The sequence below is a fragment of the Lampris incognitus genome, chromosome 6 (genome assembly GCF_029633865.1).
Source record: "Lampris incognitus isolate fLamInc1 chromosome 6, fLamInc1.hap2, whole genome shotgun sequence".
NCBI lineage: Eukaryota > Metazoa > Chordata > Actinopteri > Lampriformes > Lampridae > Lampris > Lampris incognitus.
Genome location: NC_079216.1, coordinates 22832925 through 22845244, shown reverse-complemented (window position 1 = coordinate 22845244; position 12320 = coordinate 22832925). Strand labels below are relative to the sequence as shown.

Genomic DNA, 12320 nt, shown 5'->3' with positions numbered 1-12320 from the left:
TGAGATCCAAGGATTACAATCCATCCTTACATCTGGCTATTTATTTGTCTTTTTCCCTCCTGATGGTGGCCCGTTCAGAACCATCGACCTGTATGATGTCCGAGTGGATCAGCTGGTCTGCGTGCAGCGTGTCCTGTGGTATGGGAATGAGGTCAAGGGAGCGCTATGTCAAGCAGTTCCCTGAAGACGGCTCAATCTGCCAACTCCACACGGAGGAGACCGAAAAATGTGTGGTCAACGAAGCATGCTGTGAGTCCTTGTTCATAAAGCCTTTCTGTGTATGCACACTTGTTCGCATGTACACGTGTGTGGCATGTTTGTATGCACTAAACAACATGTGTGTGTGTGTGTGTGTGTGTGTTTATGGACAGCCTACCATAATTTTTGGGTAAGAAGTCACAGGAATAGTGCGGACTAGCATTTCTCAAAGTTAGAGGCATGACCAAATCTCAGGCCAGACCACAGTTATGAATAGGTGGCATGTTGCCACTGCACCACGTTATCATTGCTTTGTTACACACTTGCAATATGCACTATTAATTCCAGTGAAGGGGCGGGACTATGACAAATGAGCCTGGCTGTGGTTGGGTCTGACTCTCAATTTGAACTACACTACTTGCACCCTCAAGGCTGCTCAAGAAGGAATCCCCATCTGTCTGAGATGCAAATGATTTTGCGTTGTCAAAGTTACTTTGATTAACTGCAGTCAGTTATTTGCTTTATTTAAAGAGGTAGAAGTAGAGCAAAAACATAAATGGGGAAATAATACTTTTTTGTAGCAGTGATTTTCTGTGCAGAATGAAGCACCATGAGTTGGACTTGCCGTGCTGTGGCGTTCCATGCAGGAAGTTTTACATCAGATGTTACAACAGCGTAGACTCAAGGCTGACAAACCTTTGACTCAAGCAAGGCTGACTTGGTCCTTCCTTTGCTGTCGCTCCTTTTTTTTAAAAATTTTGCTGTATTTCATCCTTCCTGCAGCAGCCGGCAGCTGTGTGGTGACAGAATGGGGGGAATGGGACCCCTGCAGCATGACCTGTGGCTTAGGTATGAAAAGGCGTGAACGTATGGTAAAGATGCCCCCCTCAGACGGATCTATGTGTAAAGCTGAGGTGTCTGAAGTGGAGAAATGTATGATGCCGGACTGCCGTAAGTATGCATTACCATGCAACACATTGCTCACGTCAATAAGTAACCTGATGGATTAGTAACTTAGTTTGTAAAACATTTATTTATTATATATGAAGATATTTAGGTCATGTGAGGTGTCTCAGATGGTGAAATGCATTTTGACAGACTGCCATTGAAATTCAAGATGCCCAAGCACTTAATAGTCATTGAATAATTTCACTTAATTTTCGTGAAATAAACAAACTGCCCAGCTAAAAAACTAACATCAGAGCACCAGCAGAAAGCAAACAAACTAACATCAAAGCACCAGCAGAAAGCAAACAAACTAACATCGAGCACCAGCAGAAAGCGATGCTGTGTGTATAGTCTGGTTCATTACATAAGCAGTTGCATCCAATATTACACTTAGCTTGAGTCAACCTGCTCAATAGAAGTAGATGTTTTAAGAGAATCAGTTGTTGAGAAATGTTTATTTGAATAAATACACAAATATGTTAATTCATGTTTACGTAAAAGGGGCATGAAAATACATTGTTGCAGTTGGAATGCTTTGTTTACAATAGTTGCAGTTGTGATGTTGACAGAGGGCGACATAAGAGCTGCAGTAATGCTAATATTTCGGTATTGCCACAGATTTATTTTATTCTGAAAAGTCTCGGTTTAAGTTAGACATATGCTTTTATGTTGAAGAGAAAAAAACCGAAAGTGACAGTTGTTTTTTTTTCTGGCTGTTTGACCTTTTTGTGTGTATACGCACTGCTAGATTTGTAAGACAGGTACCTTTTTCATACCTCCTGTAAATTACCGCAGCATTACAGAAATAAAATGTTGAGTTTTAAGGTACAACCGTTCTCCTCATTATTGAGAAGCTCCAACTAATCAACATCAGTAGCTTCTACTTAATAACAAGTACAATACTTTATCTATAGCTAACTATTTACTGATTTGTATGTTACCCTGTTGTAACTATTGTGCTAATGGCTATTATGCATTTGTGTGTGTATGCATATTTTGCATTTGTGTGACATCCATATATCCTTGCACACACTGGTGCAAGTGTGCATCCTGTATGGTCCCGTGTTTCCATGTGATTGTGTGTGTAACGTGTTATTTTCAGATACCATAGCGTGTATGCTGTCTCCGTGGTCAGACTGGAGTGGGTGTAGTGTGACGTGTGGGGTGGGAGTACGCACACGCCAGAGGATGCTGAAGTCTGATCCTGCTGAATGCAGTGAAGAGCTTGAGCAGATGGAGAAGTGCATGCTGCCCGAGTGCCGTAAGCAAACGATAATGTTCTTTTAACTTTTGGATTATGTTGATGTCATTACTGGGGAGGTAAAGCAGGGTGCTCAGGTGTTGGCCTTCTGCAGATCCCTGTAGAAATCACACTGAAGGGCTTGATTTGAGTTGACAACTATTAAATAATCTTTAAACCAACTTACCCCACACTTTTTGTCTAGCCATATAGGTCATATCTGAAACTTCTAGAAACATGCTGGCATTAGAGTTGAGAGACGTAGTCTTTAAGAATTAAACTTAACATGATGTGTGCGGCCTTCAGCTCCCAGTTTGCCACTACCGTGCAGCAGTCAAACACCTTGGTCTGTGCTACCAGGGACGGATTAAACCAATCTGGGGCCCGAGGCACAATAATTCACGAGGCCCCCCTATAACAACACCGGAGTCTGAATGCAATTTCACCAAGCAGTTTTGACTAGTCATGTGACTTACAGTAATCACCGGAAACAACGCAACGCATGTGATATTATTAAAGGACCTACAAAACGTTACATTATTATTATTATTATTGTTGTTGTTGTTATTACTATTTCACCCATCACCAGCACTAACTGCTAAGGTGCGCAAACGTCACGTTAACGTTACCTCCCAGAATGCATTGAATATGTAAGGGATAATGTTCGCGTCGGGGTCCTGCATCACCCTGTCGGGGTTTATTTCGTAATAATAACCGGCTCACTGTACATTATCCCGCTTGTTACACGGCTACTTACTAAATAAATCAATAATTTGCCACAAACTATAACAAAAAATGTTTTTGATTTAAAAATTATTGTAGGCTATTGCTTCCATTCATCCAGATGACGTTAGATTTCTACGTTCTACGCATAGCAACGGTCTGTTATACCTAGCAGCGGTGTCTATCAAGAAATAACACACCGCTGAATGTCGTAATTGACCAATCAGAATCGAGTATTCCACAAAGCCGTGTAACAAACTACAGTATAGGCACTGACATAAACATTAAATATGGCTGCGCCCATATTGAGTAGGAATTAATTAGCTTAGCATAACCAGTAAGGTTACAAGATTATAAAAAGCATTTTACACACCTCACATGTGCCAACAATTTATACAAGCACCGAAAAGAATCGGAATACACGCTTTGGTATCAATATTGGAAAACGCGTGAATAATAAAGTTATCAGCAAGCCAATCATGATGTGACAGTGATTTTTCATGATACAACAGCAACGAATAGTGCCCGTAACTGCGGCAAACACGAGCGCACAAGATAACATGATATAGGACCGATAGACAACCCAATTATCGTCTCACGGCGAAGATGGTTACCTAGCCTGCCTGAGCCGGCCTTTAAGTTACATCTCCAAACGCCAAATCAGCGGACACAGCATTAAGTAAGAAACCCCCGTGGTCTTACCAGGCTTTAAGCATTATCTCCTTGTCTCAGGCAGTCTTCCTCCTTGACTTTCTCCTGGAAAAGTCCTCGACGACATCGTTAAAATCCATGGATCTCAATAGGTCTGATTCGATAGCCATAACTGACAATGCTTTCAGCCTCTTTTGGCCCACCTTTGATCTTAGTTCGTTTTTTATACGTGCTAATCGCGAAAAGGAACGTTCACCTTCTCAATTCGTGACGGGTAAAGTCAGGAACAGTTTCAGTGCGATAAAAACGTTTGGGAAGGTCGAGTTGAGCCCATGTTTGATCAACATCTGCAGCAGTTGTGTGGGGGATTGTTGACCAGGCTCATTTTTCACAAAAAAAACGAACTGTAAAAGTCCGTCGGCCAAATCTTTTTCCAAGTCATTTGGATAAGCAGCAGCCAATTCCATGGCTTACTTGCGAGCGTCACTTAAATCAGCAGGGTTCTTTTCGAACAACACCCCAAAAAGATTGTTCACCTGCATATAGGCCTGTAGTCAGTGATCCAGACAAGTCAGTAATCAATCAGTGATAATATTAAAAGTTTTGACTCTGAACTTCTGGCTTCCTTCCAGTGATGCTGCAGGTTCGCTCGAGTCATCAGAAAACACCCTCGGCTTCCTTTTGCGATGCAGTTCGTGCTGGTACTGTTTAGAAACACCGTTGACGCTTGTGGCAGATCTTTCAAAGTCTTCAAACTGATCTCGCAGCGAAGCTACAAAATTTCTCAAAGAGTCCACTAATCCGACTGCTGTCTTTAAGTCAATGTCATTCTTTTGCAATTGAACACTTGTCATTTTAAATCGTTGCAAAACAGTGTTCCAAAATTTAGCCACAAAAACAGTGTCAAGTTCGCCCAGTTTACCGTGCAATGAAGCAGCCTCCCTTCGAGTATCAGCTGATTGATTCGCATCCTCAGATAATGCCATCAAGGCTTCTCTGATCGAGACATAACTCTGGCAAAGTGCTTTTGTTGAATCGGCTCGACAGCTCCACCTAGTATCCGATAATGTCTTCAGCGTTAGGGAGCGGCTGTCACTGTCACCATGAAAAACTTTGTTCCAACGGTAGGTAGACGTGGAACAGAAATTATACAGTGACTGTAAAACTCCAAAAAAATTACTAGCGGTTGGGCAGCTGTTCTCAACACTGTTAACCCCTACTAAATTCAGGGAGTGGGCCGCACAAGGGATGTAGTGAATAAGAGGGTTGCGTTGTCTCAAATGGGCCTGACAACCATTGTAGCGCCCAGGCATGTTACTAGCGTTGTCATATGATTGCCCACGACAATTTTCCATCTCCAAACCCAAGTCGGCGATCATTGATAGCACACAATCCGCGAGGCTTGTGCCGGTGTGGTTTTCTATGGGCTCAAATGCTATAAATCGTTCAACGACTTTTCCATCAGTGCTTACAAATCTAAAAAAAAAAGGTGAGTTGATCAACATGGGATATATCGGGCGTTGAATCCACAATTACGGAAAAATATTTGGCCTGCTGGAGTTCTGCAGCTATAACACTTTTCCCTCATCAAATCGATAATCTCTTCACAAATTGTTGAGCTTAGATAAGAGGTGTTTCCCCTACCCTTTTGACCATATTTCTCGATATGCTGGGCTAAAAACGGCTTGTATTGGGCCATTAGCTCGAGAATACCCAAATAGTTACCGTTGTGTTCAGAGCCCAATAATTCATCTCTGCCACGAAATGCCAATCCACGCTCAGCCAGAAATTTAATCACTGATACAACTCGTCACAGGACCTCCTTCCAATAGTGACATTCTGACTCGAACTGCTGAACAAGAGCAGAATCGACAGTCCCAGTTCCCCTTGACCGATACATTAAAGCCACCATACTGTTCCGATGGTCCGGGCTTTTCTCGTGCTCTCCAACACGCTCTGGGTGCTTCCAGTCGCAGAATCCATCGACAAACGCATTCTTTTTCATTAGAAATAATTTGCAGGCAAAACAAAAAACGCGTCCATTTGATGGAGAGTAAATCAGCCATTCACGAACCACCTCTTCCCCGTTGGGCAAATGACATAAAAACAGTTCATTAGAAAGTGATCTTAACTTTCCATTGATTTCCCAAGCAGATGCAGGATATGTCTTGCTTCTATTCTGACAAGCTGTCAGACCCTTCTGAAGCAAACAACACATTAAATGTTCACTAATCTTCTCACCCCACTCCCCAGGATCGCTGATATATTGTTTGTGATTGTCGTCATGCTGCTCATCACCATGTTTCTCCACGGTTGGGCTTGGCGGTTGCTCTTGCTGCAGTAACCCCCCGAACGTGGCGACAGTTAGCTCGCCTGCTGATGAGCAGCCACTTTTATCCAAATGCTGCTGCTGTCCATTCATGGCGGTTGCTGTTAACGTTAGCTCATCTTGAGTAGGCCTAATGTTGCTAGCTTCATCACAGTTGCTAACGCTTGGCGGTAGTAGCGCTTCTTGTTCATCCTTATCCGGAGTTTGAGTTTCTTTCTTTTTAAAAAAACTATCCAATTTTGGGATCTTTTGCAACTCGGACGCCTGTCTTTCAACTTTTTCCTGTTTTGTTTTTCTTTTAAGGAACCCACTTGCATAACGCCTCTTCTCCATTTTTGTTTTTTGTATAGCCTTCAATGACGTAGCTACGTACTTGAACGTGAATCATGATCATTAAGAGCAAATCTATTGGCCCATGATGCAATTTATTTTAATAATTTTTGTTTTTGTTTGTATGTGTAGCCTATAACATTTAATTGTACATTGGTGCTAATGAATCCATATTTGAAATAATACAGGAATATTTTTGGCATACAATTGGAAAAAAATATTTTGCCACCATGATTGAGAATTCTAGTGAAATCATGTCTTATATAAACCCTGGTAATCGACATTACCTCTTGTAATGATTATTTATAGAAGGGGTAATCATTGGGCGGATTTCAGAGGACTTAATTTCACTAATCTTGGGGGCCCCCAGAAGGGCGGGGCCCGGGCCCCGTCGGCCCGTGTATTAATCCGTCCATGTGTGCTACATTATCTAAAGCTGAAGTAGATGCTTCACCTGACCAGGATCCCTCTGATTGCAAACTGATGAATATGAATCACAGAGGATCAGCCCAAACTGAGAAATGTGCACATAAAGGAATTTCGAAGTCATCAAACACTATCTCTGTTTTTGTCCTTTCCCCGTTATCCACCTTGTCCTCCATCCTTGCCCCTCTTTTTCTCTTCCCATTGACCTCCCATTACTCCTCCTTTGGCTCCTATGGTGGTGCAGCCGTTGACTGCATGGTATCGGAGTGGTCCGAGTGGTCAGAGTGCAACAAGTCATGCGGTAAGGGACACACCATTCGGACCCGCATGGTCAAGCTGGAGCCACAGCTCGGAGGCAGCCCCTGCCCCGAGACTGTCCAGAGAAAGAAATGCAAAGTCAGGAAGTGCCGGTCGAAAACAAAGGAGAGGGGAGGAGGTGAGAAGAGGAGAAGAAGAGGTAAACAGGGGAGAGAGGCAACGGTAGAGGAACAGCCAGGTTGGTGATGCTAAATCCATCACTGTGTGAATATTTCTTTTCCTTCATTTGTGTTGTCATGTAATACCTGTTAGAAATATAAAATAGTGAAAATATACAATACTAGTGAGTCAGTATCCCTATCATGAATGTTGTCCTCATACCTATAGTTGTGGATGTATATTGTTTTTGTGCCATAATATACAGTACAGTAATGTTTGCAGTTTATCCTGAGATCTCTGTTGGAAGCTACAAACAGTATTTTGTAAGGCAAAAAGGGAAATATATATTAATATTGTGTGTGTGGTGTCTCTTCTTTCTCTAGATGGTTTCCATCTCAACAACTCAACAGGCTGTAAAGAAATTAGCCCTATGCCCTCCCCTTCATTTCACCTCCATGATTTGTTCCAACAGGTTGCCGGATGCAGCCGTGGACCAGCTGGACGGACTGTACCAAGCCATGTGGAGGGGGGATTCAGGAGCGCTTAATGGTGGTGAAGAAAAAAGCCAAGAGCACCATTATGGCCAGTTGTAAGGACAGGAAGGAGATACGTGCCTGTAATGTACATCCCTGTTAAGAAGCACTACTGAGCTGGGGAAGTTTTATACATATAATTATGAGTTAACAAATCCTGTGGTTTTCTATGATGAAGATGATGATGATGACAGCGCATTGTTCATTTAGGTGTTGGTGAAGACTGAAGAATGAGTTGGTTTATCGCCTTTTTAAAGGTAACATGGGGGTAGTCTCAGGAGACTAAGTCACACAAGTCAGTACAGAAGTGAACTGGAGGAAGAAAAGGAGAAGCGAGTCAAGGAGACCGGAGATAACTTAAGAGGAAACTGAAGAAATAGGAAAGGGAAAAAAAATGACAGTGTTGTGTTGTAAAGCCATTTTAGACATCTAGTCGTTCACGGGGCTAAAAGATTGACCGGAGCAGAAAAAGTAACGTCTGTGTCCCGCAAAAACCTGGTGGCTACTCGTGAGCAACGGTGGCAGAAAACTGACAAGTTAACATGTCAAAAAAGAAAAAAACAATCAAAGGTAAAAAATGTTTTGTGAGACACAGATGGTGAGTAAATACAGTTATTTGACATTGTCAAAGAAACCTGCAGATGTATATAATCTATTCACTACTTATAAATGACGCTACTTTTTAATTACTCAAACCCTTAACTGCTCAACTGTGCACACACCCGTAAAGGCAGATGTTTTATACCGGTACTGGTCAGTACCAGTATAAAGGTCAGTCTTTCTATATTACACTGTTGTTTCAGCTGATGTAGCACTAATCCTCTCCGTCAGAAACTCTCGTTTCAGTACGCTTCAAGACGACTGCTTTTCTCTGGACGTTATGTTACAGCTGTTGTAGCTGTTGTCTTACAACAGTTGGTAAAATGACGACCTCTGTTGGTCCCGGAGATGCATACACACAGCCACCATAGTGGCCCGCTATTCTGCCATATCACTGTTGAGCCACAATCTGGAGGAAGTGGGGTGTGTGTGTGTGTGTGTGTGGGTGGGGTGGGGTGGGGGGACCTGCAATCTCAAGCAGGAATGATTTGACGTACGACTGGACTTCTACAATGGCCGTAAAATGGCACCACTTGTTCCTTGTTGAAATGAAATGAAAGGACTTTTATTAAGATCCTTCATAGGTAACTATGGGCAAAAGCATGGAAATTTGTCAGAAGGTTAAGGCAACTAATATGCTTTTATTCTGTCATCGTATTTACCACCAGTGCTTTGCGCCAATGAATTTGCAATGCTTTGTACTTTTATGTCATACAGTACTGTCTTCTTTTGAGCTAACACTGATTGTAAAAAAAAAAAGAAAAAGAAAAATGTGATTTTAACTGTTTGACCCTGTTAGGAATAGAATATACTGTATTACATTGAGTTAATTTAGTTGAAAAAGGTACAAAGAAAATAGCTGGAGCAATCACATTAAGTTACATCTGCTTCAAAACATTGGTCATTTTCAGTATGGGTCATTTTAATTTCGTTGTAATGAAAGTGAAGAAAACATTTTGTAGACATTGTTTTTTATATTAGATAGCCACTTTTACTTTGCAAATGTTTCTCTGTACTTTGATATGAATCTCACTACCAAAGTCCTGATTAGATGGTCACCGACTTTCTTTAGTCCTTCCGTTTTAAGCCTGTCTCTATTTTCTTTGCCTCCGCATTATGTGGCAATTTTGTAATAAACCATCTTTACAATAAAAATATAAATGTGAAACCTCACTGGTCCTGAGCGCACTGTTTTCATTTCACCGTAACTGCAAATTTAAGAGGACCAAGTAAAATAATTAAGGTCAATCTCAGATGTTGCACTTTTTCAAATATAAACTGAACAAATCACGTTCAAAGAGGCCTCATCCTGTCCCCGCCAGCTCAAATGGGCTACTTTATTACATTGTAATTACAGAATGCATCCACCACATGATGATGTGAGAGCAACTCATATATGAAGTTTGCTTCCTTTTAATCTTAGACCATGTATGACCTATACGATATTTAACTTTGATTTACATTGATTAGAACAGTGGTCAGCAACCTTTTCAAGCCTAAGATCACATCCCAAGTCCAAATGTAAACTCACAGTTTGATACAGCAAGTCTGACACTGTCTGTGAGATGTCTATTAGTTAGACAAAACCTGTTTGACTTAATTATTTTCATATGTGAAAAGGCCATCTCATAGAGATATGTTGATCCAAAGTAGGCCTTCACCTTAAGTGCGCAAGATGAAAGGGGGAGAAAACGTGTCAGTGTTTAGAAGACCCCAAAAGACACTGTACCGGTCTCGGAGGATCTGAGCAATAGCCCAACTATCCAGTCAGCTAAACTCTTCGGCGATCGATCATTTCAGGGGACGGAGTGAAGTTTATGATGTTTACTTGCCAAAAGGTGAAACTGAAATATACAAACACAATATAACACCGCAGTTACAAAATTGAAGGTACTACAAAGTACGTACACAAAGTGAACACATAAGACCTATCAAAAGTACAAATAGGAGTGCCTCAGTGCACGAAATAAGAGCTGCAGACTAGCCAATATACAAATAGGTATAACGTAGCATACGACTAGCAAAAAGGAACATGCTAACACACAGCAAGCTAGCACAAACCAACACGGCATAACTTTTTTTTCCAACACGGCATAACATACTACAGATAAAACGAAAAATGAATGGGACAGACTTTGTAATGCTGTATTAAATATATGCCACATAAACGTAAATACTTACAAACATTGCGTGTATCAAGATGTAAGAAACAATGAAGGCGGATAACCTTTTGCAGCACACACAACGCACTGGAAAGATGGTATAACACTTCCTGATTACAATTTGCCGGTCGCGAAGGAAGTACTTCAAATTAAAAGTCCGTCGACAGACTACAGGTCTCAACTTAAACAATCACTAACAGAGTCCAGAACAGTCACCGTCTCTTGGTCCAGCTTTCAACTTGATGTCATTTTGCAAATAAATTATCTCCATGTCAAATCCGACTGCTAAAGCAAATACTTGCTGGGATTTCACGGACACCTCCTCAATCTCAATGGGGAGGAAAGGGTTTGAGATAAATGCAACAACCTTCCTTATGTCGTTTAACTCCTGAAAATGCCCATTCAATTTGGATGCCCGTTTCTTCAGGTGGGTGCAGAATTCTTGCGGGAGAAAAACATCTTTGTTTCCGATGTTTTGTGACATTTTCTCTAGGTTTGGGAAGTGCACCAGCCTTCCATTCCTCAGCTGACAGGCCCACACACCCACCTTGACCGTAAAGACATTGACAGTGCAGATCATGTGTGCCACGTCTTTGTCTTTGCCCTGAAGCTCATAGTTGAGCTCGTTCAGTTTTGCTGTTATGTCTGTGAAGAGAAACATAAGTCTCATTTCGTGACTCCAGAAATGATTTGATCTCGGGCAGCAAGTCAACCCATCGGCTGCAGTACTTTCCCGCGACTCAACCACCTTACGCCAGCATGGAGAATCGAGTCACCATATGCGGCATCAAGCTCATCTAATAAAGATTTAAACGAGCGTTGCTGAAGTCCTTTTGCACGAATCGAATTAACAGTCGTAACGACAACTGTCATGACATGAGACAAGTCCGCTACTTTACTGGCCAGTGCTTGCTAATGGATCACACAGTGATAGTTCACAAACTTGGGGAAATTGTTGTACAGCGCAACGAAGCCCGAATGCACCCCACGCATTGCCGGGGCCTCATCTGTAGTGATCGCTACCAGCTCATAAATGGGAATGCTGTTAACATGACTGTAATATTTGCTAGTAATATTTGATTTGCTAATGTCCCTTACGGCTTTCCGTAGCGCCACAACAAAGTCACGTGATGTACGTAACAACGTCAGTCGGAATCCGGTCGGTGAATAAACACCCAGCACGAGAGAAGTCGTCCTTGCTTTATTAATGTTATAAGTTAACATAGCCAGAGGGCACAGATCATTACATGGTGTCAGAGTAGCGGAGTTTAAATACCCAATATGGATTCGTACGGCGTTCCAGCTCCACGGATGGACTGGGAATCGGCGAACTTACCTGAAGCATGGAGACGATTTCGACAAACAACGGAGCTAATGTTCAAGGGCCCCCTGCGCGGGAAGAACGAAGAGGAGAAATGCAGCTACCTCCTGCTCTGGATAGGGGAAAAAGGGCGCGATGTGCACAACACTTGGACACTCAGCGGAGAACAAGCTAAGAAGCTAGAAACGTACTACGATAAGTACACTGAGTACATCACCCCCAAAGCAAACCCGATTTATGCCAGATATAAATTTCATGAAAAGATGCAGGGAGAGAGTGAATCCTTCGAACAATTTATAACTGAGCTAAAGCTCCTAGTCAAAGACTGTGGCTACCCAAATGCCGACGAGATGGTCAGGGACCGCATCGTGTTTGCCACCAACTCACCCAGAGTGAGAGAAAAGCTACTTAGCCAGGGAGCTGAGCTAACGCTAGAAAAGGC

At 42.1% G+C, this 12320-nt stretch overlaps 1 protein-coding gene across 2 annotated transcripts in view; it reads left to right on the top strand.

The window, feature by feature from the left end:
- The window catches only part of spon1b (spondin 1b), a 186086-nt gene extending 177249 nt beyond the window's left edge, over window positions 1–8837 (top strand). The window contains exons 12-16 of one of the 2 annotated variants that reach the window (XM_056281273.1): window positions 79–249; window positions 985–1149; window positions 2249–2407; window positions 7090–7341; window positions 7735–8837. In XM_056281273.1, coding sequence (XP_056137248.1) covers window positions 79–249; window positions 985–1149; window positions 2249–2407; window positions 7090–7341; window positions 7735–7898 — 911 coding nt within the window. In that variant the 3' untranslated portion in view covers window positions 7899–8837. Of the gene's footprint in view, window positions 1–78; window positions 250–981; window positions 1150–2248; window positions 2408–7089; window positions 7342–7734 lie in introns of both variants that reach the window. The other variant, XM_056281272.1, reaches the window with a different exon arrangement.
- The last annotated feature ends 3483 nt before the right edge of the window (window positions 8838–12320 follow it).